Raw genomic sequence first — 22,821 nt, forward strand, 5'->3', positions numbered from 1 at the left:
TAAAATCAAACCAACTCCCAAAAGCGAAAAAAGAAAAAAAAAAAAAAACACCCCATTACTTATCATGAAAAAAAACGGTGATATTGTTCTGAAATACCCTGACCATCTACAAATTTTTACTGATGGCTCCAAAGACCACAGTAGAGTGGCATGCACTGCCATTTTAAATAGAACAACTATAAAAAAGACCTTTCCAGCAGAAAGTTCCATTTTTACTGCTAAAGTATGTATCATCGACCTTGCTCTCAATATCTTAGAAAAAAAAAGAAATTCCTAATATTTTCAGATTCACTGTTCTAACATTATTAAATAACGAAAAACTCAAAAACCTCAAATCATCAAACTACTAAACAGAATCAACTCGTTATCTAAACACAAAACAATAATCATATGCTGAATTCCGAGCCACATCGGAGTAAAAGGAAACGTACCTATTCTCAACCAACCTGACAGGCAGCAAAATTCCAGCCCTTCACTGTTGAGGTCCCTATATGCTGGAAAGCCTTCTACTCATTAGTTTCTTCCCTTGAATTGCTAGATTTTGGAATTCCCTCTGTTTCCTTACTGTATTGACATGCACAAGTTTAAATGCAATGTGAACAGAAATCTCATTACTGAACTCCTCATGACACCTGTTAGACACAATTCCAAAAACCGTTCCTTATGTCTAAGTAGCAATAAGCCTTGTTTTCGCTTTTTTAAAAAAAAAAATTAGTTTACATAAATTTTTTAATTAATTTTGTATTGCATAAGTTAAATTTTTAAACTTTTTATTTTTAACAAAAAAAAAAAAAAAATCATGGATTAAATTTAAAAAATTTTCTATGACAGACTATGTTCTTTTTTTTATAATCATAAATTTATATGTTAAAAAAAATTAAACTTGAGTCCTCTGTCCCATCCATGTTGCAGTTTTGGACTTGTTTTAAAAGTACTTCAACGGAATGTGCTCCATTTAAAATGCTTCCTCAATAAAAAATACTCACAATAAGCTGCAAAATATGCCCCCATTACTGTAAAAACTTTCTATTCTAACAGTTTTTTTCCTCAAATTGCTTGCCTTTGAAATTCTCTCTGCTCCTTATTTCCCCAACTGTACTAACATGCAGGAATTTCAATGTAATGTGCTGGTGCTACCAGATCAGGCTGTCTACTGACTTCCTGAGATGAAACGCACCTACATAGATGTCTTTGTTTTTTTATTCCCTTTTGCAAAACTTAGTCATGTTCTGCGAAAACAAAAACAAAAACAACATTCTCCTCCCCTTCCCCTCCCTCGTTTTCTTTTTCCTTCACCTCCTCACCCCTTTTTTTTTTTTTTTTTTTTTTTTTTTTTTTTTTGCCTAGTTGGTAGGGCGATAGAACATACCAACTGCCCCCCTGCAGAGGGTAAAAATCCTTCAATGGGACCACCAGTTGACCGTTGGTGGCAACCCGTAATGCATTAAGAACGGGATCCTGGTGGTTGAGTGGAACATGCCTAGGAAATAATAACATGATACTACAACACACCACTTTGGCCCTTACTAGGCTAGACGGGAGGTTGGATAGGCCCGATCCAATCAATCGGTTGGTCATGACAAGCACTAATTCAGACAATCCAAACAAAAACACACTAACACTCAACATAAACAATAAACTGAGTTAATAAGCGATGGCTGAAGGGTCAATCAAGCTGAGAAAAAGGTAACCATCAGGAATAATAAAAATACAGGGAAATCCCATACTTGGGTGGGCATAACCATATATTGTGAATGCTTGGAAACCTCCCCATGTTTGAGTATACCAGCTATGTAGCCCTGGAGAACCGAGGCGAATGGGATTTACCCCCTCATAGTTCTTCCCCATAAGGGGCTCCGAGGAGGGTGGGGAGCATGGCTGATGAATTTTTCAAAAATTATTATGAATGCCAAAAAATCCAAGAGACCACACACAGAAATAGACTCTGACAGCGACAATGAAGATACAAACTTTCCAAGATTCATCGTGCTAGAAGCAACGTCTAATATACCGTTAACTAAAATGTCACCCTTCATTATCCAAAAGGTAATATCAAGCAAAATAACACCTAAAAATGTCAAAAAATTAAGGAATGGTACCATATTGGTAGAAGTACAAAATAAAAAACAGGCCAAAACTCTACTTCAACTACAAAAATTGCATGAAACAAACATCAAAGCTTATCCACACCAAACACTAAACTACTCCAAAGGAGTCATAAAAAACCAGGAAATCTCCGTCTGCACAACAGAAGAAATCAAAACAGAACTAAAAAACCAAGGGGTCACAGATGTAAAAAGAATCACATTTAAAAAAAAAGGAGAGGTAATATATACAAACACTTATATATTAACATTCAATTATCCTCAAATACCAGAGACCATCAATATAGGTTATGAAAGAACGAAAATAGAACAATACATTCCAAAACCTTTACAATGCTACAACTGCCAAAAGTTTGGACATAATAAAGACCAATGTCTAAGATTCTTCACATGTGGAAACTGCAGTGAAAAAAACCCAGACCACGATGAAGAAGACTGTCCAAATAAAACCAAATGCACAAACTGTCAAGAAGAGCACCCCTCTCACTCAAAACAGTGCAAAATATATAAGCAAGAGAAGGAAATAATAACAATCAAATATCAAAAAAATATAACCTTCCAAGAAGCCCGCAAAGAAGTCACAAATCGCACCAAAAACTCATATGCCACAATAACCCAACAAGCAAACAAAATGTACAACTACAATGAACTAAACCTTGCTCCAGAAATTGCAAACCTAGCAAAAGAACTAAAGAACATACTTGAAGAATTAAAATCTTTTTTATCAGAACTGAAAATAAATTCTAACAGCCAAATAAAAGTCAGAAACGAACAACCCAGTATAAAAGAAAACGAAACAAAGGAAATCAGAAAAACTTCCATCAATATTGAGGAATCAATCTCTAAAGAAATGAAACCTCCTCAATTATCAAAACGTGAAAGATCCAAGTCACTAACAAGGACAAAAACAGATGTTAAAAATAAACACACAACAACAGAAAAAATGGAAATAGAACAGAACAACAAAAAAACTACCCCCCAAAAACAAAATGACAAACAAAAAACAGAATTAGTATTAATTGAAAATGAAAACAAATTTGAACTAGTTGAAACTGGTAGCCAAAAAAGACAGTCAAGACAAAGTAAATCTAAAAGTCCCAGACCAAAACCCAAAAAAAGCCTCTCACCAGAAACAAGAAACAGACCATCCACTTCCAAAAGAAACACCCAAACTAACATCGAAACTATGGACGTAGACATAAACACCAACAGTCCAAAACCAAAAGAAAATATAAACCATGACTAACAAAATCCTACAGTGGAACATAAGAGGATTAAAAATTAATATCGAAGAAATGCAAATACTTATCAAATCCTTATGTCCTGCAATAATTTGCCTACAGGAAACACACTTAAAAGAAAATGACAAAATTAACATAAAACACTACTCAATATACAACCACATAAACAAATTATCATGCAAAGCCACCGGTGGATCATCAATACTGATAAACGAAAACATTCCACACAGCAAAGTGAACTTAAAAACAAATATGCAAGCTGTTGCAATAACTGCAACACTACACAAAACAGTAACCCTATGCTCACTCTATATACCACCAAATGAAACAATAAACGAAACAGAATTAAACAATATAATCAAACAACTACCTAAACCTTTTCTACTGTTGGGAGACTTCAATAGTCACAATATATGGTGGGGCAGTAAAAAAAACAACAAAAGAGGCCAAACCATAGAAAAAATAATTAACCAAAATGATCTATGCCTACTCAACAACAAAGAGAATACATATATGCACCCACCAACGGGAACCCTATCAGCAATCGATATAACACTATGTGACCCAACTATATACATGGATTATAGCTGGAGAACACATAAGGATACATGCGGAAGTGACCACTTCCCAATCATAATAGAAAACGAGAATCCCAAGCCAGAAGACAAAACACCCCGCTGGAATTTACAAAAGGCAAATTGGGAAAATTTCCAAAATACATGTCAATACAGATTAATACCTGAAGCGAATCCTGACTTAGAACACATCACATATTTCAGCAACACCCTACTCACAATAGCCGAGGAGAACATACCAAAAAGTTCCACTACTACAAAATATAACAAACCCTGGTACAATAAAGAATGCAAAGAAGCTATAAGAGCCAGACGTGCAAACCTAAGGAAATTCAAAAACAGTCCAACGAAAGAAAATTTGGACACCTATAAAAACAGCAAAGCCAAAGCACGGAAAACTATCAAAGAATCAAAACGGAACTCGTGGAAAGACTATGTAACAAAAATTAATCAAAACACAAAACCCAAAAAAGTATGGGAGATGGTCAGAAAAATAGCAGGAAAAAATACAAAGAACCCTATTAAACACCTTATATGCGACAACACAAAGATTACCGACAAACAAAATATCGCAAATAAATTAGCAGAACAATTCTCAATGAACTCATCATCAAAAAACCAAAATAAAAAATTCCAAGCTATAAAGAAAAATGAAGAAAAAATAAAAATAAACTTCAAATCAAAAAATGAAGAAAACTACAATCAATTATTCAACAGTGCAGAACTAGAGGAGGCAATAAACAAATCTCCCGATACAGCAGTCGGCCCCGACGAGATCCATTATCAATTCCTCAAAAAACTACCAAAACCATCACTGGACTACTTATTACAAATTTACAATGAGATATGGATAACTAACAACATTCCAAAAAACTGGAAGCAGGCAACAGTAATCCCAATACCCAAACCAAAAAAAGACCATACAAACCCAACAAACTACCGACCCATTGCACTAACTAGTTGTTTGTGCAAAACTTTTGAGAGAATGATTAACGAAAGGTTAAATTGGTACTTGGAAAGCAAAAATCTAATTACAGAAAGCCAGTCGGGTTTCAGGAAAAATAGAAGCCCCACCGATCACTTAATAAAACTGGAAACACGCATAAGAGAAGCATTTGCAAAAAAAGAACATCTAATAGCAATTTTTTTTGACATGCAAAAGGCGTATGACACCGCTTGGAAATACGGAATCCAAAAAGACCTGTATGAACTAGGACTTAGGGGTAGAATGCCAGAAATTATCAGAAATTTCTTAACAAATAGAAACTTCCAAGTACGGATGGACAACACTTATTCAGTCCAAAAAGATCAAGAAATGGGGGTCCCCCAAGGCAGTATCCTGTCTGTCACCCTCTTCAACATTAAAATAAACAATATCATAAAAAACATAGACCCAGGAATTGAAAACGCCCTATACGTGGACGACCTACTTATATACTACCAATCTAAATATATACAAACAGCCGAACGCAAACTACAACTCTGTCTGAATAAAATAAACAAATGGGCCATAGAAAATGGATTTACATTCTCAGAGGAAAAAACTAAATGCATCCACTTTTGCAAATTACGAAAATTCCACCACGACCCCAACCTGAAACTGGATAACAAGAACATCCCACTCACCGACCAACATAAATATTTAGGTATTATATTCGATAAAAAATTGAACTTTATACCGCATATAAAATATTTAAAAGCAAAATGCCAAAAGACAATGCAATTGATCAAAGTCCTAGCACACACCGATTGGGGTGCAGACAAAGTCACATTATTGAAATTATACCAAACTCTAATCAGATCTAAAATGGACTATGGATGCTTCATCTATGGAGCAGCAAGGAAGTCCTACATAAAAGAACTAAATACAATCCATCATCAAGGATTAAGATTAGCCTTGGGAGCATTTAGAACCTCTCCAGTAGAAAGCCTCTATATAGAGGCCCATGAGCCTCCACTGATTCTAAGACGACAGAAGTTAGCGCTACAATATTACCTAAAGCTGGTATCGTGTCCAACAAATCCTGCATACCAATGTACCCTCCACCCACAATACACACATCTCTTCAACAAGAAAGAAAATATCATCAAGCCCTACAGCCTCCGGATAAAAAACCTTCTCACAGAAGCCCAAATGGACATTACAAAAATACATAAATATAACAAATCAAAAACTCCACCCTGGATGATCAAACAACCACACATAATATTAAAATTAAATAAATATCCCAAAACGAAAACCCACCCATCAACCTTCCATGAAGAACTACTTATCATCCAGAATACATACAAAGAATATACACAAATTTACACTGACGGATCAAAAGATGGAGATAAAGTAGGATGCGCAGCCATCCACAAAAAAATAAAACTAAAGAAAAGGCTCCCAAACGAATCTTCTATTTTCAGCGCAGAAGCAACAGCCATAGATTCGGCACTGAATATAATAACCAATGATGACCATCAAAAATATATCATATTTACTGACTCACTTTCAATACTCATATCTCTAAAAGAAAAAAAAATGACAAACCCACTTATTACAAAATTGCTAAACAAAATAGATGCCATAACCATGAAAAAAAACATTATCTTTTGCTGGATACCAAGCCATATCGGCATATACATGAATGAACAAGCAGATAAGGCAGCAAAGGAAACTCTGCAACAAAACCACATAAGTGGAAAAATCCCCTATACAGACCTAAAGACTAAAATAAACACATTTTTGAAGAGAAAATGGCAAGAAAACTGGAGCTCATGCACCAAAAACAAACTATTCCAAATAACACCAAATATTGGAACGAGAAACACCAAAAAGTTAACAAGAAAGGAAGAGGTAGTAATGACCAGACTGCGAATAGGTCACACTCACATCACCCACTCACATCTACTAAAAGGGGAGGAGACACCAAACTGTATAACGTGTCAAGAACCCTACACAATACACCATATACTGACAAACTGCATTGACCTTGAACAAATCCGAACAAAGTATTACCAAGAAAAAAATCTGAAAACAATATTAAACAAGATTGATCCCCAAAAAATTATCAATTTTCTGAAAGAAACTAAAATATACTCAAAAATATAAGGAAAGACCCCCCCCCCCCCAAAAAAAAAAGAAAAACCTTAAGAAGAACAAACCAATATTTAACACAACATAACGAACCTTTCGGCATTAAATGACCCCAAAGTGGTTGATATGCCGTAAAACAGAACAAACAAACAAACAAACAAACAATGTAATGTGAACAAGTATCTTGCTGTACAACTCTGCACTTGGGATGTTCCTATTAATCTGGCTCTTAATTCACTGTTGTGAATTTATTTATTTATTTATTTATTTTTTTTTTGCTTTTATCATTACTAATTTGTGTATTGAATTTCCCCTGCAGGTTGCCAAAAGTGTATCGAATGCATTGAATAATTGCCTGAACTGTTTGCCAGGCCAGCGTGATGTTGATAATGCAATCCGAGGAATTACTCAATCCAGTCAAGCTTTGTCCACTTCTCAGGTAAAATATTAAATTCATGTCTCAATAACTTGTTGTACTGCTTTAAATGACAACAAAACTTATTTTTCCTTAAATTTATTGTATATATCAGTCAATTTCATTTAGCTCTTTGATTTTCAGATATATTTTTTTTACATTATAACATATTACATAATACACTTATCAACTCAACTTAGAAATCTATAATTCATATTCGTATATATAATATAAAATGTGTATCATTACATGCATTTCAGTTTTTCATAAATGTCGGACAATATTTGATTCTACCAACCTGGTGAATTATGGAAATTTTCAGTTTCTTTTATATATTAAAAAAATTCCAATCAATTTCATTGATTACATGTTCTGCACACCCCATTACTTTTTTAAATAATATACACTTTACAAGATTCACTTTATATTTTGATTGGATATTTAATGAAAACAGCATTTCTTAAAAATGGAAATTTTAAGATGGTACTTACGAGGGGCGTGCAATAAGTAATGCCCCTGACCCACTTCCCATAGCAGTAGAGCAATGAAACTTGGCGCAGTCTTTCTCTACATAGGAACCATCCAGAGTTATGCATTTCTCCCATTGTTTGATGCAGCTCTGGAGACCGTTTTTGTAGAACACCCCAGGTTGGTCCTCCAACCACGCTGTGACTTCAGAAATCACAGCTGCATCATCTGGGAAACGCTTTCCTTTCAAAAACAACTTCATGGCTGGGAAGGGGTGAAAATCAGAGGGTGCAAGGTCAGGAGAGTAGGGAGGATGGGGGAGGATTTCATAACCACACTCCCGTGCTTCTGATCTGGCGACATGCAAGTTGTGGACCAGAGCATTGTCCTGCAGGAGGAGGGTACCTTAGCTGATCTTGCCCCACCTCTTGATTTTGATAGATTCCCTTAATTTCCTCAAAAGTGAAGCATAATAGGCTCCTGTAATTGTGGTACCCTTTGCCAGGAAATCTGGCATCACTACTCCGTCCTGGTCCCAGAAGACTGTGAGCATGACCTTGCCAGCGGAGGGCTGCACCCTTGCCTTCTTTGAAGGTCACCACCTTCCAAGTCCAAGTGCATCCACTGTATTGACTGGGCTTTGGTCTCTGGATCATAGTGATCGACCCAGGTTTGATCCTGTGTAATCAGTCTTTTGAAAAACTTTGACTCATCTTCTTAGCACATCTCCAAATTCATCCTTGAACACTCGACGCGTTCTCGCTTCTGGAATGGTGTGAGCAACCTGGGAATCCATCTGGCAGACACCTTATGCATATGCAAATGGTCATGAATGATAATTTCCACAGACCCTGTACTAATCTTGACATCTTGGGCTATTTGGCGAATAATAATGCGCCGATCTTCCAAAATGGCAGCCTCAACTTGATGGACAGATGCCTTATCAATGGCAGAAGGGGGACGACCAGGTCTGGGAGCTGTTTCCACAGACTTCCGGCCATGTTTGAATTCACGATGCCAGCGTTTTACAAGGTCATATGATGGGGCATTATCACCATAAGTTTCTTTCATTTCATCAAAAGTCTCCTGTGGTGTGCGTCCTTTCAAATACAAAAACTGGATCACTGCTTGACATTCAACAGGCTCTATTTCACACCTGACTCAGTTCAAACACCTGTAAAACAGAAACCACAATTAGTTCAGAGCTGTAATTTGCCACATAACCTGTAGAGATAGAAATCATTGCACATGCAAAATTTCAGCTAGGTCAGACAACTGGAAGTGGGTCAGGGGCATTACTTATTGCACGCTCCTCGTATGATTGCAGGGTATGTAATTATTCAATAAATCATGCCAACATGGTCGAAGAATGTCAATTACTAACCAAAAAGTAGAAAGAAAATGAAAACCATTTTCATGTGATCTTTTCCTAAATTGTCTAATTTTGTCAAAATAACAATTGTAAAAAGAAAAAAAAATGCTGAGCTATGTATAATTTTTGTTTTCTCAGATTCCACAAACAAATGCAACTTACCAAGAGGCTCAGGCTGATATGAATAGTGCTGCTGTTAATTTGAACCAAGCTGCCAGCGACATTGTGACTTCATCTCGGGGAACACCCCAACAGTTGGCAGCATCATCTAACCGCTATGGCTATGCCTACAAAAGTTTTGTAGACAGTGGTCTGGTCATGGCTGGAGTCACAAAGGATACAGATACTCAGACTCAAATTATTGGAGGTTTGAAGAGTGTGTCCACTGTGTCAAGCAAGTTACTTGTTGTGGCTAAGTCTGTGTCAGCAGATCCTAATGCTCCTAATGCAAAGAATTTACTTACACAGGCTGCCAGGTAAGTTCAGATTTAAAATTAGTTTTGAAAGGGTTGCTTTTTTTTATTATTTATTTATTTATTTTTTTGTGGGTTCTTTTGAAACTGTTTTTGGGTATTATATGGAAATGCATTTTTGTCTTGAATATAAAGCATCTTATACTGAAAAAATGCATTAAAACCTATGTTAAATTTTATTTTTAATTTTCAAAAAGGTTTGATCACTCTGTTAAAATAAGGTTATTTTTATACTTCAAAACGTATTTCATTATAAACTTTTGTAATATGTAATAATTCATTGTTTTTGTATTGTCTAGAGTTATAAAATTATTAGGTAATTTCGATGTGGGTGTTATTGTGATTAATTTTTTGTGAGTGAAGTTTAGAAAATCAGTTACAAAGAAGACATCTTCTGAGACAACTGTGGTGGAGAATTCACTCTAGAATATCTTTTAACGCGCATTTATATGCACTTGGTTATGTGGTTAGTAGAACAATCTGGAATGATTTGAGAGGATTTATAAATCTAATATCTACTATGATTTTTTTAATAGGTAGGGCTGGTGCTATCCACCAGGTGATGACAAATGACTAACAGATCAAATTGTGAAGGAAGGGAAACCAGTGATTATACAGAATACAGACCATGCTAAATCAGTTGTTTCGTTTGCATATTCTAATACTTACGTAAACTGGAATTGGAGCAGTCAACAGTTGGCAAGTGCAATAGAAATACACAATGAATAATTTGATTTTTTTTTTTACTTGGTTAAAGTCAATATCTCCAACCCACACATGGTTGAAAAGGAGTAGGTAAAAAAGGTACTTTGCAGTTTATGAACAGTGCAATTTTTTTAAGAGAATTTTCAAGTTTAAAGATATTGTAAAAACTGAATCTTATCAAATTGTTAAGTGAAAGTACAGAATAATGAACAAAACTTCTTCTTCCCCATTTTAACAGTGGATTTCTAAATGTTATTTCAACACAGTCCATAAATTGCACAAATGCAAAAGAAAAATCATTAAAAAAAATAGTTTGCTATTAAGTGTTGCACTATATTTTCTTTTTAACTTTTATATTCATGAAACTTGCCATACAGTGAATGTTTTTTCCCCTTGATTTGAACTTTTTCCTTTGTTTTAAAGTTTAAAATTTTTCCAATAATTTTTTATATTTGATACTATATAATGACTTTTTAAATTATATTTTTCTTAATTTTTAACTTATTGTTAGCATTTTAACATTGGCTATTGAATTCATTTATTCGTTTTTGTTTTTATCTCTTAATTTAATAGTAGTATTACACTTCAAATCATGACTATATTTTAACAATAATAAAATCTAATTCAACCCTTTTAGCCTTGTTTTAATTATTTCCCATATTCATTGAAATTTGATGAGGGAAGTGATTAAAGTTTATACTTATAAGAAATTTATCTAAAATATTTTTAGTGAAATTTGTTTTTGTTTGGAAAAAAGTTCTTTAAAAATGAATACAAAATTCCTGATCATTGGTTGATTGGTCATTGTTTTTTCTGCAGAGGAGTAACTGACAGCATCAATCAACTGATTAACATCTGCACTGTATCAGCTCCTGGTCAAAAGGAGTGTGACAATGCTCTTCGGCAAATACAGGTGAGCAAGAAAATCAGACTTTAAAAAAATCATATATATATTATGAGTATCAAACCAGTTGATTTGAATACACCTTCATGTAAAATGGTGTAAAACGTTTTATGTATAAAAAAAGAACTGAACAGTTTTGGGAATTATTTATTCTAATAAGTTTACATTGCATTAAACTCAAACATTTTATTATAATTTTTGGTTCCATAATTAAAAAGTAATTAATGCCATTTTTTTTCCAATAACAATTCTGTTTCAAATGCATTATATATTTTTTTAAATCGAGATCAAAATATGTTTCTAATTTTTTTAAGATGAGGATTGATTGCTGTTCTCAACTTGAGTTTTATTTTCACAACGATTCATTTGATGTAACCTCCAGCCCTCTTCAGGTGTATCTTGCTGGACTCGAGTTTAGAACTATATATAAAACACACCTGAAGAATGTTGGAGGTTACATTGACCAAAACATGAACATAACACTAACAAACAACCATCAATATTTAATTTTGTGTTTTAGTATGTATAAGTAACCCACTTTTGAACACAGCAGAGACTTTGGTTTTATTTTTAGTTCAATGAAACATCTAGTACAAAAGGGGAATAATCCAGTTGTGTACTTTTATTTTTAGACGTCGTCTTTGGCTATTTCTGATTTAGATCTATCCCTCTTCAAGTAAGAATGAATTAGTGGATTTAGAGGGGTATCCTTATGATATCATGATTACATAAAAATCACTTATCAACTCCAGTCAGTCACAAACATCTAATTAAAAGCTTACATGCATGTATAAATTATTTTTCTAACTTGATAGAAAAAAAAAGAATTTAACCTGATAAATTCATTGAAAATTTAATACAGTTAAGTAAACTCCTATTTTCCCAGTATTTTTTAAAAGCCCTTACAAAAATAAATCTGAGTTCATAGTTTTAAAGACATTAACCTATTTATAGTACTGTCTCTGGATTAAATGTTGATCCTAATTAGGCTACTCTGTATGAAAATGAAATAAAAACCAAAAAAGGTATTGCAACTACCTAATATATTTCTTTACAGTTGTAGATATGGTTAACTAGATATGATATGAAATGAATTCTTAAGTTTAGGTTTAAATAATTTTTTTAATGGGACTATTTTAATTTTCGATGGTAAGATGAAGATGACATAATTCATTTATCAAAGGAGAAATAAATGTTGTATTTTATCAATTTTATCATTTTTGTTCTTCTAAAAAAATAATGTACTACACAATTACTGATCGTTTTTTTTTTGTAATAGTTATATATGTAATAGTTATATATTATATGTAATAGTTATATATGTAATAGTTATATATTATTAGAACAAATTGTTTAATCTAGCCAAAGTCTAACATAGCACCATTTAAAGAAATAATTGAATGAATTAAAAGAAAATTAATGGTAATAAAAATTAATTTATAAGTACATACATGAGATCTATCAGATGAAATATTAAAGATAATTTGATATATACTTCATATGCTATATTCTGTGAGATTGTAGATAATTTATATGTATGTATGTATATGCAAGTTTTTTTTTTTTTTTTTTTTTTTTTTTTTACAACTTGAAATGAGATTATTGGTTAAAATTGATTCTTAAATAGAAACATAATAAAAAAAAAAAAAGTTGATGATTTTACGTGTACGGATGTTTATTTATTCTATTTGTTTGAATATTTCAGATGATGCGTAGCTTATTAGAAAATCCAAATGAACCAGTTAGCGACCTCTCATACTTCGAATGTCTTGATTCAGTGATGCAGATATCCAAGGTGAGTAGCGCAAATGAGCATTTTTTTTTTCTTCTGGAATGCAAGGAGTGTCTCTTCTGATGCAGAAAGTTTGTATCTGTGAGAGGTGAGAGTAGATTTAGAGGGATCTGAAAGACTCTGCTGGAGAGTGTGCAACAGAAATATGCAGTGAAATAAAGGTTTAAAATGGTCGACAGCAAGGGAAAATTGAAATTACATAAAGCAGGTGAAATTAAATTAAGGTGAATTAAATGTTACATAAAAAAAAGAGGTGGGAGCAAATGTGTATCAAAAAAAAAAAAATAATGAGTTGAATCACTGTGTGTCATTAAGTAGACTAGCAAGATTTTTAAGTCCATAAAACTCACTAAGAAACATGAGATGCAGCAATAAAAAAAAATCTGAAGATGGGACAAGTTGTAACAAAACAGAATACATTTTTAATCAATGGTGAAGATGGTTTGTATTCTTTTTTGTTAGGCATGCAAGACATCAAAATGAAAGAAGGTATCATGTACTCACCATGAGAGATATTTGCAAATGTATCCCCCATATAAAAAAAAAAATGAGTTTTTGATACTGTTGAAGTATTTAAGTCTCACGTTGATGATCTGGGGTTGATTTAACTTGAGTGGTATAAGTTTGCAGATGGTTCTAATGTTGGTAGTGATGTTATTTGCACATGCAAGTTTTATTCCTGAAACACCTGCATTAAGATCAAAGGCAAAAGAGCTTGTATGGGAGTAGAGAGAAAAAGAAATGGTGATGGTATGTAAGAGAGGTTGGTTATTGGTTGCTGCATTGTTCAGTACTTGTAACAATATCGTGTAGAATAGGTTGTTGTTTTTTTGTTGTTGTTTTCTCCTTTCTATTTCATTGACTAAATACTATTTTATCACCCAAATTCTTTCAAGTGAAATAAAATGTTGCCATTTTTATTTACATTTTTTAAGGAAGTATTTTCTCATAATTGAAGTCATTTTCTTAGGAAATTTTGAATCAAGGAAGAAAATATTTATTGAATTTCTTGATTTCTTTTCTTCTTAACATTTGGAAGTGATTAACTTATATAAATCTTTTTTTTTTTTTTTTTTTTAAAGGTCAATATGCTGGTTAAATAAACCAACTAACCATTTGTTTTTGTTTAAGTTATAGAAGAACCTTTCATGGTGTAAATTTCTCCAGCTTTCCTGAACACTAGTTAAGGTTAATATTAAATGAGCATTAACTGACATGTAGATATGCTTTTTTTTTTTTTTTTTTCAATCTAGCAAATTTCGTCTAACTGACCAATCTCTATTTTCAATTTATATAGGTAGTGTAATTATGGCTTTATTTTCTTTGTTGGTTTCATTTTTCTTCTCTTAGTGAATTTTTATTTCATTAAAATTTTCATCAAGTAAAATGTTTATCATTTGCCATTTTCTTGATGCACATTTCATTCATCTTCAGACATTCTCATCTAAAGAACTGCAGGTAAGATCTAAAGTAAAAAAAAAAATTAGTTTTTAATTTAGTTTTTATTGATCAACTTCTAAATGTTACCATATTTTTAAATGCCTTTTTCATATGCTTTCTTATTCCATTTAAACAAAAATATTAAATCTAATGCCATTTTCATACTTTAAGATTTTTTTTTTATTTCTCTATTAAAAGAACAAATTACAAAATACATAAGTTGTTTGCAGCAAAAAAATGTTGATAGTTACTGTAAAATTCTAAATTCAAAAGCTGACATCAGAAATGTACAAAATGACATTAATTGGTTCTTGTCTAGAATTCTCCCATATAAAAAAAAAAATCTGTATGATGAATATGCCTATAACAGAAGAAAATGTCATCAGATAAATTGATCAAGAAGTTTTATTTTTAACTAAAAAAAAAAAAAATCAGTTTTATCCGCTTTGTTGATGTGGGGCATCAGAATACACCGATTGCCACCCACTCACCCCTTTGCAGAGGGTAAACGTCCCTCAATGGGGCCACCTGTTAGCTGTGGGTGGCGACCCATAATGGATTGGGACGGGATTCTGGTGGTTAAGTGTATTTAAGGTCATGGTTAAGTACCACCACCTCCCAACACTCCACTTCGGCCCTTACCTAGGCTAGAGAGGCTCAATCAGATCAACCAGGTGGTCAGGTCAGTCCCTAACATCTACTACCACAGAAATTTACCCAAAGTACAAAGATCAACATACAACTGTGGATAAAGAACGTAAGCTAAATTTATCTCCATCCTTGGAAAGATGAAAGATAAACAAGATCCTAACAAAAGTAGGAGATGCTGGCGCTTTCAGAACATCTCCAATTGATAGCCTATTTGTAGAAGCAAATGAAACTCCACCACAATTATGAAAAAAAAACCAAAAAAACTAGCACTACAATACTGTATAAAAATCTAACCAAGCATATGAAAGCATTTTCAACCAAAATATAAAGAGCTATTTGAAAAGAAAAAAAACAAAACAATAAAACCATTTGGATTAAGAATGGAATCTACACTTAAATTGAAATTCCCATTTCAAACATACACAGCCATATAATCCTGAATGTTCGATCATGTACAATTCAAAAAACAAATGTAAATCTTAATTTTAAAGGATTTATCAAAGCAGAAATCCATCCAAGCACCTATTAAGATGAAATTTACAACATCCTCTTATAATATCCAAAATACCACCTTATATATTTGGTTGGATCCAAGGACAATGAAAAGACATCTTGTGCAACAGTATCTAACTTCAAAACTTTTAAAAAAAAAAAAGAAAAGCTCTACCAACAGAAAGCTCAATCTTTACAGCAGCAGCAGTGCATGCAATAAAACTAGAACTTGACATTATCTCAAACAATAATTATCAAAAATTCATTGTACTTTCAGATTCACTATCGATATTAACATCACTACAAAATAAAAACTTTGAAAATCCCCCTCATAAAACTTCTATGTAAACTAAACAATATATCCAACAATAAAGAAATTCTTTTATGCTGGATCCCGAGCCACAGAGGAGAAAAAGGCAATGAAAGAGCTGACAAAGCAGTCAAATCTGATCTCAAATTAACCCCTGAAAATCTCCAAATTCCATGTACAGATCTGAAACCAAAAAAAAAAAGAAAGATTTTTCTAAAAAAAAAAATGGCAATAAAAATGGTACAACAGCACCCAAAACAAATCATTTCAAATTAGACCCAAGATAGATAAATATATCTCTGCCCTCACAAAATCCAGGAAAGAACAAGTTATCCTATCCCGGCTCCGCATAGTGAACACACGCCTTTATTCTGAACAAAGAATTACAACCAAAATGTAACACATGTCAAACACCTATCACAGTCAAACACGTCCTTATGGAATGTGAAACACTTAAGAACCTCAGGAAGTCATTTTGTCTGTTATATCTTCATATACATTGCTATCCAAAAGTAATATGAAAAATATATTTAATATAGAAAATATCTTTCAATTCCTAATAGAGCTAAAAATATATCAGATCTGAATGAAGAAAAATAAAGAATCTCAAAGAAAAAACATAATTGACCTTAAATAACCCGTAAAGGTTGATAGGTTAAAAAAAAAAATCAATTTTATGAGTAAGCGAGAAGAAAGACTGTGTTGCATTACCATTTTGAAGAAATAAGGGGAGGTAACTTGACACTTGATCAAACTTGCAGGATTAGCCTTGTAATGTCTTAATCGCTTAAAATTATTTTAAAATGTTCTTTATTTAAATAAAACTTTGATTGGTTTATGTAGTTTTTTTAAATATGATCTTTTTGTTATGTCACAGGTATGTATATCAAAAATGTTTCTGTATTTTTTTTTGGGGGGGGGGGTTATACATACGGTGAATTCTGGATAATTAATAACAAAATAATTTTCTTACAATTTCATTCTTTACCGTTTTTATTCTGACTCCCTGTAGTCATTTTATTGCTCGATTACATTTCAACTGATGTGACCTCTGGCCATCTTCAGGTGTATCGGTCATCAATAGTGATGCTTTTTCTGTATCCAATGTTGCTTAATTGTTTTGATGTGTGCTAATGTTTTTGACGTTCTATATGGATGAGCAATATATCTGAAGATACAGAAGAAATGAGTAAAAAACATAAATAGCATCGATGAGGATTATAAAAAAATGGTTATTGTTCACATTCCTTGTATATTAAAAAAACAAAAATACAGAAAAATCTTTGTATCTGTGACAAAACAAAAATATCATATTCCAAAAACCACAGAAATTGATCAAATAGTTTTATTTTTAGAAATAAAATTATTTTTAAGCAATTAATGGGAATCTGTAGGCATTACAGCATAGATCTCGCAAGTTTTGAATTATTGTTGAAATATCTTCCTTGATTTGAAAAAATTTTTCAAAATCATGTCACTCCTCCAATACTCATAAAATTTGATCGTTTTTATTTAAAAATAAAACTACTTGATAAATATATATGATCTTTGAAATATGATATTTTCGTTTTGTCATAGGTTCACACATTGTACAGATCTTTACTTTTGCCTTTTAATATAGGGGGAATTCTGCACAAGAACAAAAATAAATAACTTCCCATCCTCTAAACTTAACTATTTTGTTAAAATCTACAATCTTAGTTTTTCTTAGTTATGATCATATTTTTAGATTAATCAAAATTTCAATCATACAAAGTGTAGGGTTTTTTGGAGGTTTTTTTTATAAACATTCTGCCATGTTGACCATATGCCATTCTCCACAGTTAAATATAATCTTTGATACATTTTACCTCTATTGATACAAATGCAAGACTATTGAGTAAAAATAAAAGGCTACATCTTATTATGGTAATATTAGATTGGTTACCTTAAGTGTATTATTATTCTTTGTTGTTGCATGTGTGTCATGAAATGTTTTCTCTTTATTCAGTTTTGAGTATTATTTCATCAGTCTTTAGTTTTATTTCATTCAAGTTTTATGCATTTTATTATTCCTTTTTTTTTTATTTTATATTGTTTCAAATGCGTTTGAAACAGAAGCTTGTATCTAAAATTTGTTCAATCATAAATAAATGGATTCATTTTATTTGTTTAGCGGTTTTATTCAAATAATTTCTGTAAAATAATGTCATTATGTGATATATATGTTCATTATTTATTAGAGTATTAAATTGTAAACATTTTTTTTTAAGATTCAAGTGTTACTTATAATACTTATGTGTCTTGAAACTGAACTTATTTCTTTTGGTGCAATCAATATTGGAATGTAATTTTTTACCACAACCAAGAAATATTACAAAACACTTATTCAATTTAGCATAAATTTAAAATAATTTGGAAGTTACTGTTTTAATCCCTCAGTTTTTAAATTTCTTTTAGCAAAAAAAAAAAAATGTCTCCTGATTTTTTTTGTTATTTTTAGTTCTTTTTTATTGTTACCATTTCTATTTCTTTTGAGGGTTTTTATTTTTCCATCGAATATTGGTATTTTGTCATTCAGTTTCAATTTGATTTGTTTTATCAGCTTTGTCTTTATTCATAAGTTTTATAAGTTTCTTTGTTTTCAAAATATCATTTGGTATCTTATTCATTTGGCAAATTTGTTTCTGTTCTTAAACATCATGAACCTTATTATTGGATGACTTATAAAATGTAAATTTGATATCATAAATAGAAACTCTGTTATAAAATTTGGATTATTTTACAATACAGATACTTAACTAATTTAAAAATATTTTTCTTAATATCATACAAAATTAACAACTTTTAACGGTTTTGCTGAAAAGTTTACAAACTACTATAAGCCATTTCTATTGATTTTTTTTATTTTTTGCATTTGAAGCAATTCAAAATTATCTGATATTTTGCTTACCAACATCACTTAAAAAAAGAAAAATTGTAAAATAATTTTATGAAAGCTGGCAATTTCTAAAAATATAATCTTTATGAAATATTTGGATTGAAAAATTCCGAAAAAGCTAAATGAAATTCTTTTTATATTTTTGCTCTATTTTCTTTTGTAGACTCTTGGGGATGCCATGACTGGCATATCAAATGATGCAAAGAAAACTGACATTGACGGCTTCTGTGAAGCTGTAAAAAGTTTCTCTTCATCTGTTAATGGCTTGACTGAGGCTGCGGCACAGGTGGGTTATGTTTATTCACATCTTTATATTTACATCTTAGTTTTTTCGCAGAGAAAAAGAAAAGTATATGCTAATAGTTGTGTCTATCCTGCGTTTTCCAGGATCAAGCAATATATAAAGTAGCAATATATAAAGTAACAATATATAAAGTAACAAGATATAAAGTAGCAAGATATAAAGTAGCAAGATATAAAGTAGCAAGATATAAAGTAGCAAGATATAAAGTAGCAATATATAAAGTAGCAAGATATAAAGTAGCAAGATACAAAGTAGCAAGATACAAAGTAGCAATATACAAAGTAGCAAGATACAAAGTAGCAATATATAAAGTAGCAAGATACAAAGTAGCAAGATACAAAGTAGCAAGATACAAAGTAGCAAGATACAAAGTAGCAAGATATAAAGTAGCAAGATATAAAGTAACAAGATATAGAGTAACAAGATATAGAGTAACAAGATATAGAGTAACAAGATATAGAGTAACAAGATATAGAGTAACAAGATATAGAGTAACAAGATATAGAGTAACAAGATATAAAGTAACAAGATATAAAGTAACAAGATATAAAGTAACAAGATATAAAGTAACAAGATATAAAGTAACAAGATATAAAGTAACAAGATATAAAGTAACAAGATATAAAGTAACAAGATATAAAGTAACAAGATATAAAGTAACAATATATAAAGTAGCAAAAGAAAAAAATGCTGAGAGTGGAAACATGACTTTAAAATTTTCAGTCTGATCCATTATCATATGAGGTGTTATATGCAGTAGGTTGCTACTTTTTTGTTTTTCTTACCCCAAACATGGTGCATTGCCACTTGGATGTAAGGAGCTACTATTTAAGATCATGTCTAATAGTGAATTATGGGGAGTTGAGGAGTTAGATGCCTGTTCACAATCCATGAAAATTTCTGCGTATAAATACAGTCAGGGAAGAAACAAACATAGAAGGGAATTCTAAAGTCTAGCAGCCCAAGGGAAGAAGCTATTAAAGTAGAAGGGTTTTCAGCATCTACATACCTCAACAGTGAAGGGGTAGGATTTTGCTGTTAGAAATATATACAACAAGGGGGCACAATTACTATGAGTTAATCAGAGCACATTCAATTAAAGTATTTGTAAAACAAGCACAGGAATGAAACTGCAGTGATGGGACAGAGGTTGAAACTTAGTTGATAGGATCTTCCTCCTGTTCTAAATACCTCTTTTATGTGTGAACTGAATGAATTAATAAAATATAAGATACATAATATACAACTATATTCTTTAATGTTATTAAGAATAAAGAAAGACTGATTTTTGAAGAAGAAAAAGAAAAGGCCTAAACTAACAGTTAAAGTGTAACACACGTAGATAGATACTATACTACTGTATAGATTTTTCATTTTTCTAACTATTCTATTTATTTTGAATATTTTGCAGTCTGCTTATCTGGTAGGAATTGCAGATCCTGCATCAGAACCCGGACACCCTGGTCTGGTTGACCAGTCACAATTTGCGAGAGCGAATCAGGCCATCCAGACAGCTTGTCAGAATCTGACGAATCCTGCAAGTTCTCACCAAGAGGTAAGTTTCTATTCTATTAAAGCATTCATTAGATTTTCGTAAAAACATTTTTTAAACATTAAACAGGTAATCAAATGGGAGATAACTCCTACTTAAATTTTTGTCATAAAAAATTATCCTGCATAAAATTTTATTTCTCTACTCCTGATTTACATCTTGATTCCAAATTCTTTGCTCTTTTCAATAATCCTAGCTCATTCCCTACACACATTCAAAATCAAACTCTTTAAATTACAGATGGCCAAAACAACCTATGTTTCTCCATCTCTCTTGAATGCTTGCTCAGTCTAATAATATTAAACCAACAACTTAACAAAATTTATGTTTACCTTTTTTGTTTTTGTCATTTAAGAACTTCAGAAAGCTTTTCATTTTATTTGTCTTTTAGGAAAAAACAAATCATTTTATTATTTTTGTGTTTCATTTTTCCTTAACACCACAGAATGATTTCCAGCAAGTTCAGAATCTTTTAAATATATCCTCTGAAAACTCCCAATACTTCCCATGTAATCTGTTCTTTATATCATCATCACAAAATCTGTTATTTACACTAACTACATTCTTCACATGTTCGGCATTTCATCTTGCTTTAATGCATTTTATGTATTTTAAAACATTTCATAAATGATTCACAAGCTAAACACACTCACATAATATTTTCGCAAAATCAAGACAGCCAAATATAAAAGGAGAACACCATATCGTATATTTCTGATGCGTTACAATTGTTTTGTAACTATTTGGATAAATTCAAATATATCATTTAAAAATATTCCAAAATAGCTACTCTTCAGATGGTGAAATACCTTTGTTATTCATATATGAATACATTCATGATCCCTATTTTAAAGGATTAAGCAGTTGGACTCGCTTCTATACCATTTTATATATATATTTTTTTTTTTTTCCGATTGCCTTCAAATTGATTAATTAACCCACTTTCCTATTTCTATTTTTTTTTAATATAAAACTTCAACAATTCCCTGTTTTTATAATCAATTAATCTCTTAATGTTTTTTAAAAAAAATTTTATAATCATTATTTTCCAATTTATTTATTTTTTTCTCAAATACTCATCTACACCTTCAGATTCTAGTTTCTATTTATATTTAACTATTGTTTTCTCAATCTGCAATAGTTTTGTATAAATATTAGTTACATGTTACAATATACTAGTTAATGTTTTTTTTCTTCATATGTTATTTCTTAAGAAGGAATTATAATTAAAATTTTTATTTAAATAATATGAAAATTTACATTCATCCCATACTGGTTATGTCAATAATTTAAGTTTTAAATTTAACTTATTAAGTCTTATTATTATCTAAGTATTATATTTCTTAAATCTTTACTACCCATTATCTTTCCTAATAGTGTGTTGTAAGGGAGGTAACTCTATTTTCCCAATATTTATCATTTATTGAAACTACATGTTTTCTTACTTTAATATTTTAACTTTGTTATTTATCTTTGCTTAATTTTAAACTTATATTTCTAACCTTATCCTCTTTATATCAATTTAGCTTCAATTTTTCCTGTAGTTTGCTTTCAACTTTATATTTTGATTTAATCTATTTTAATCCATCATAATCTGTTCATCTCCATATCTCACAGTTACTTAATGTTCAATTCCTTTATTTCCTTTTGTGTTATTTGATTACCAATAATGATTATTAAATTGAAATATATTTCTATTGCCTTGATTTAGAGTATAATTAGTTTAGCTTCTATATGTTAATTTGATGATTTTATTATACAATTCTAAAATCTTTGTATTTAATTTAAAATTCTCTTACCATCTTTACATTTTACTCTCAACCTATTCCTTAAATTGTTTTTTTTTTTTTTTTTCATTATAAAATGTTATTTTAATCAGGTTTTAGGCGTGATAATAGGAATTTATTTCTATGAAGATAGCTTTGTATAACATCAAACTTGTTTAAAATTTCCTGTTTAGAATTCACTATGTGTTATGACTCGAGTAAAAATAGATTACATCTTTTTGATTTACTTGGTTTAT

At 31.3% G+C, this 22,821-nt stretch overlaps 1 protein-coding gene across 19 annotated transcripts in view; it reads left to right on the forward strand.

Annotated features, from left to right (window-relative positions):
* The window catches only part of LOC145289209 (talin-1-like), a 617,531-nt gene that overhangs the window by 487,458 nt on the left and 107,252 nt on the right, over nt 1-22,821 (forward strand). For all 19 annotated transcript variants that reach the window (XM_080136391.1, XM_080136396.1, XM_080136401.1 and 16 more), the window contains 6 exons: nt 7,320-7,439; nt 9,394-9,731; nt 11,253-11,346; nt 13,043-13,132; nt 19,106-19,228; nt 20,658-20,801. In XM_080136391.1, the coding sequence (XP_079992517.1) occupies nt 7,320-7,439; nt 9,394-9,731; nt 11,253-11,346; nt 13,043-13,132; nt 19,106-19,228; nt 20,658-20,801 (909 nt within the window). The remainder of the gene's footprint in view (nt 1-7,319; nt 7,440-9,393; nt 9,732-11,252; nt 11,347-13,042; nt 13,133-19,105; nt 19,229-20,657; nt 20,802-22,821) is intronic.

Source organism: Euprymna scolopes, chromosome 2 (genome assembly GCF_053919585.1).
Source record: "Euprymna scolopes isolate OS-2025 chromosome 2, ASM5391958v1, whole genome shotgun sequence".
NCBI lineage: Eukaryota > Metazoa > Mollusca > Cephalopoda > Sepiida > Sepiolidae > Euprymna > Euprymna scolopes.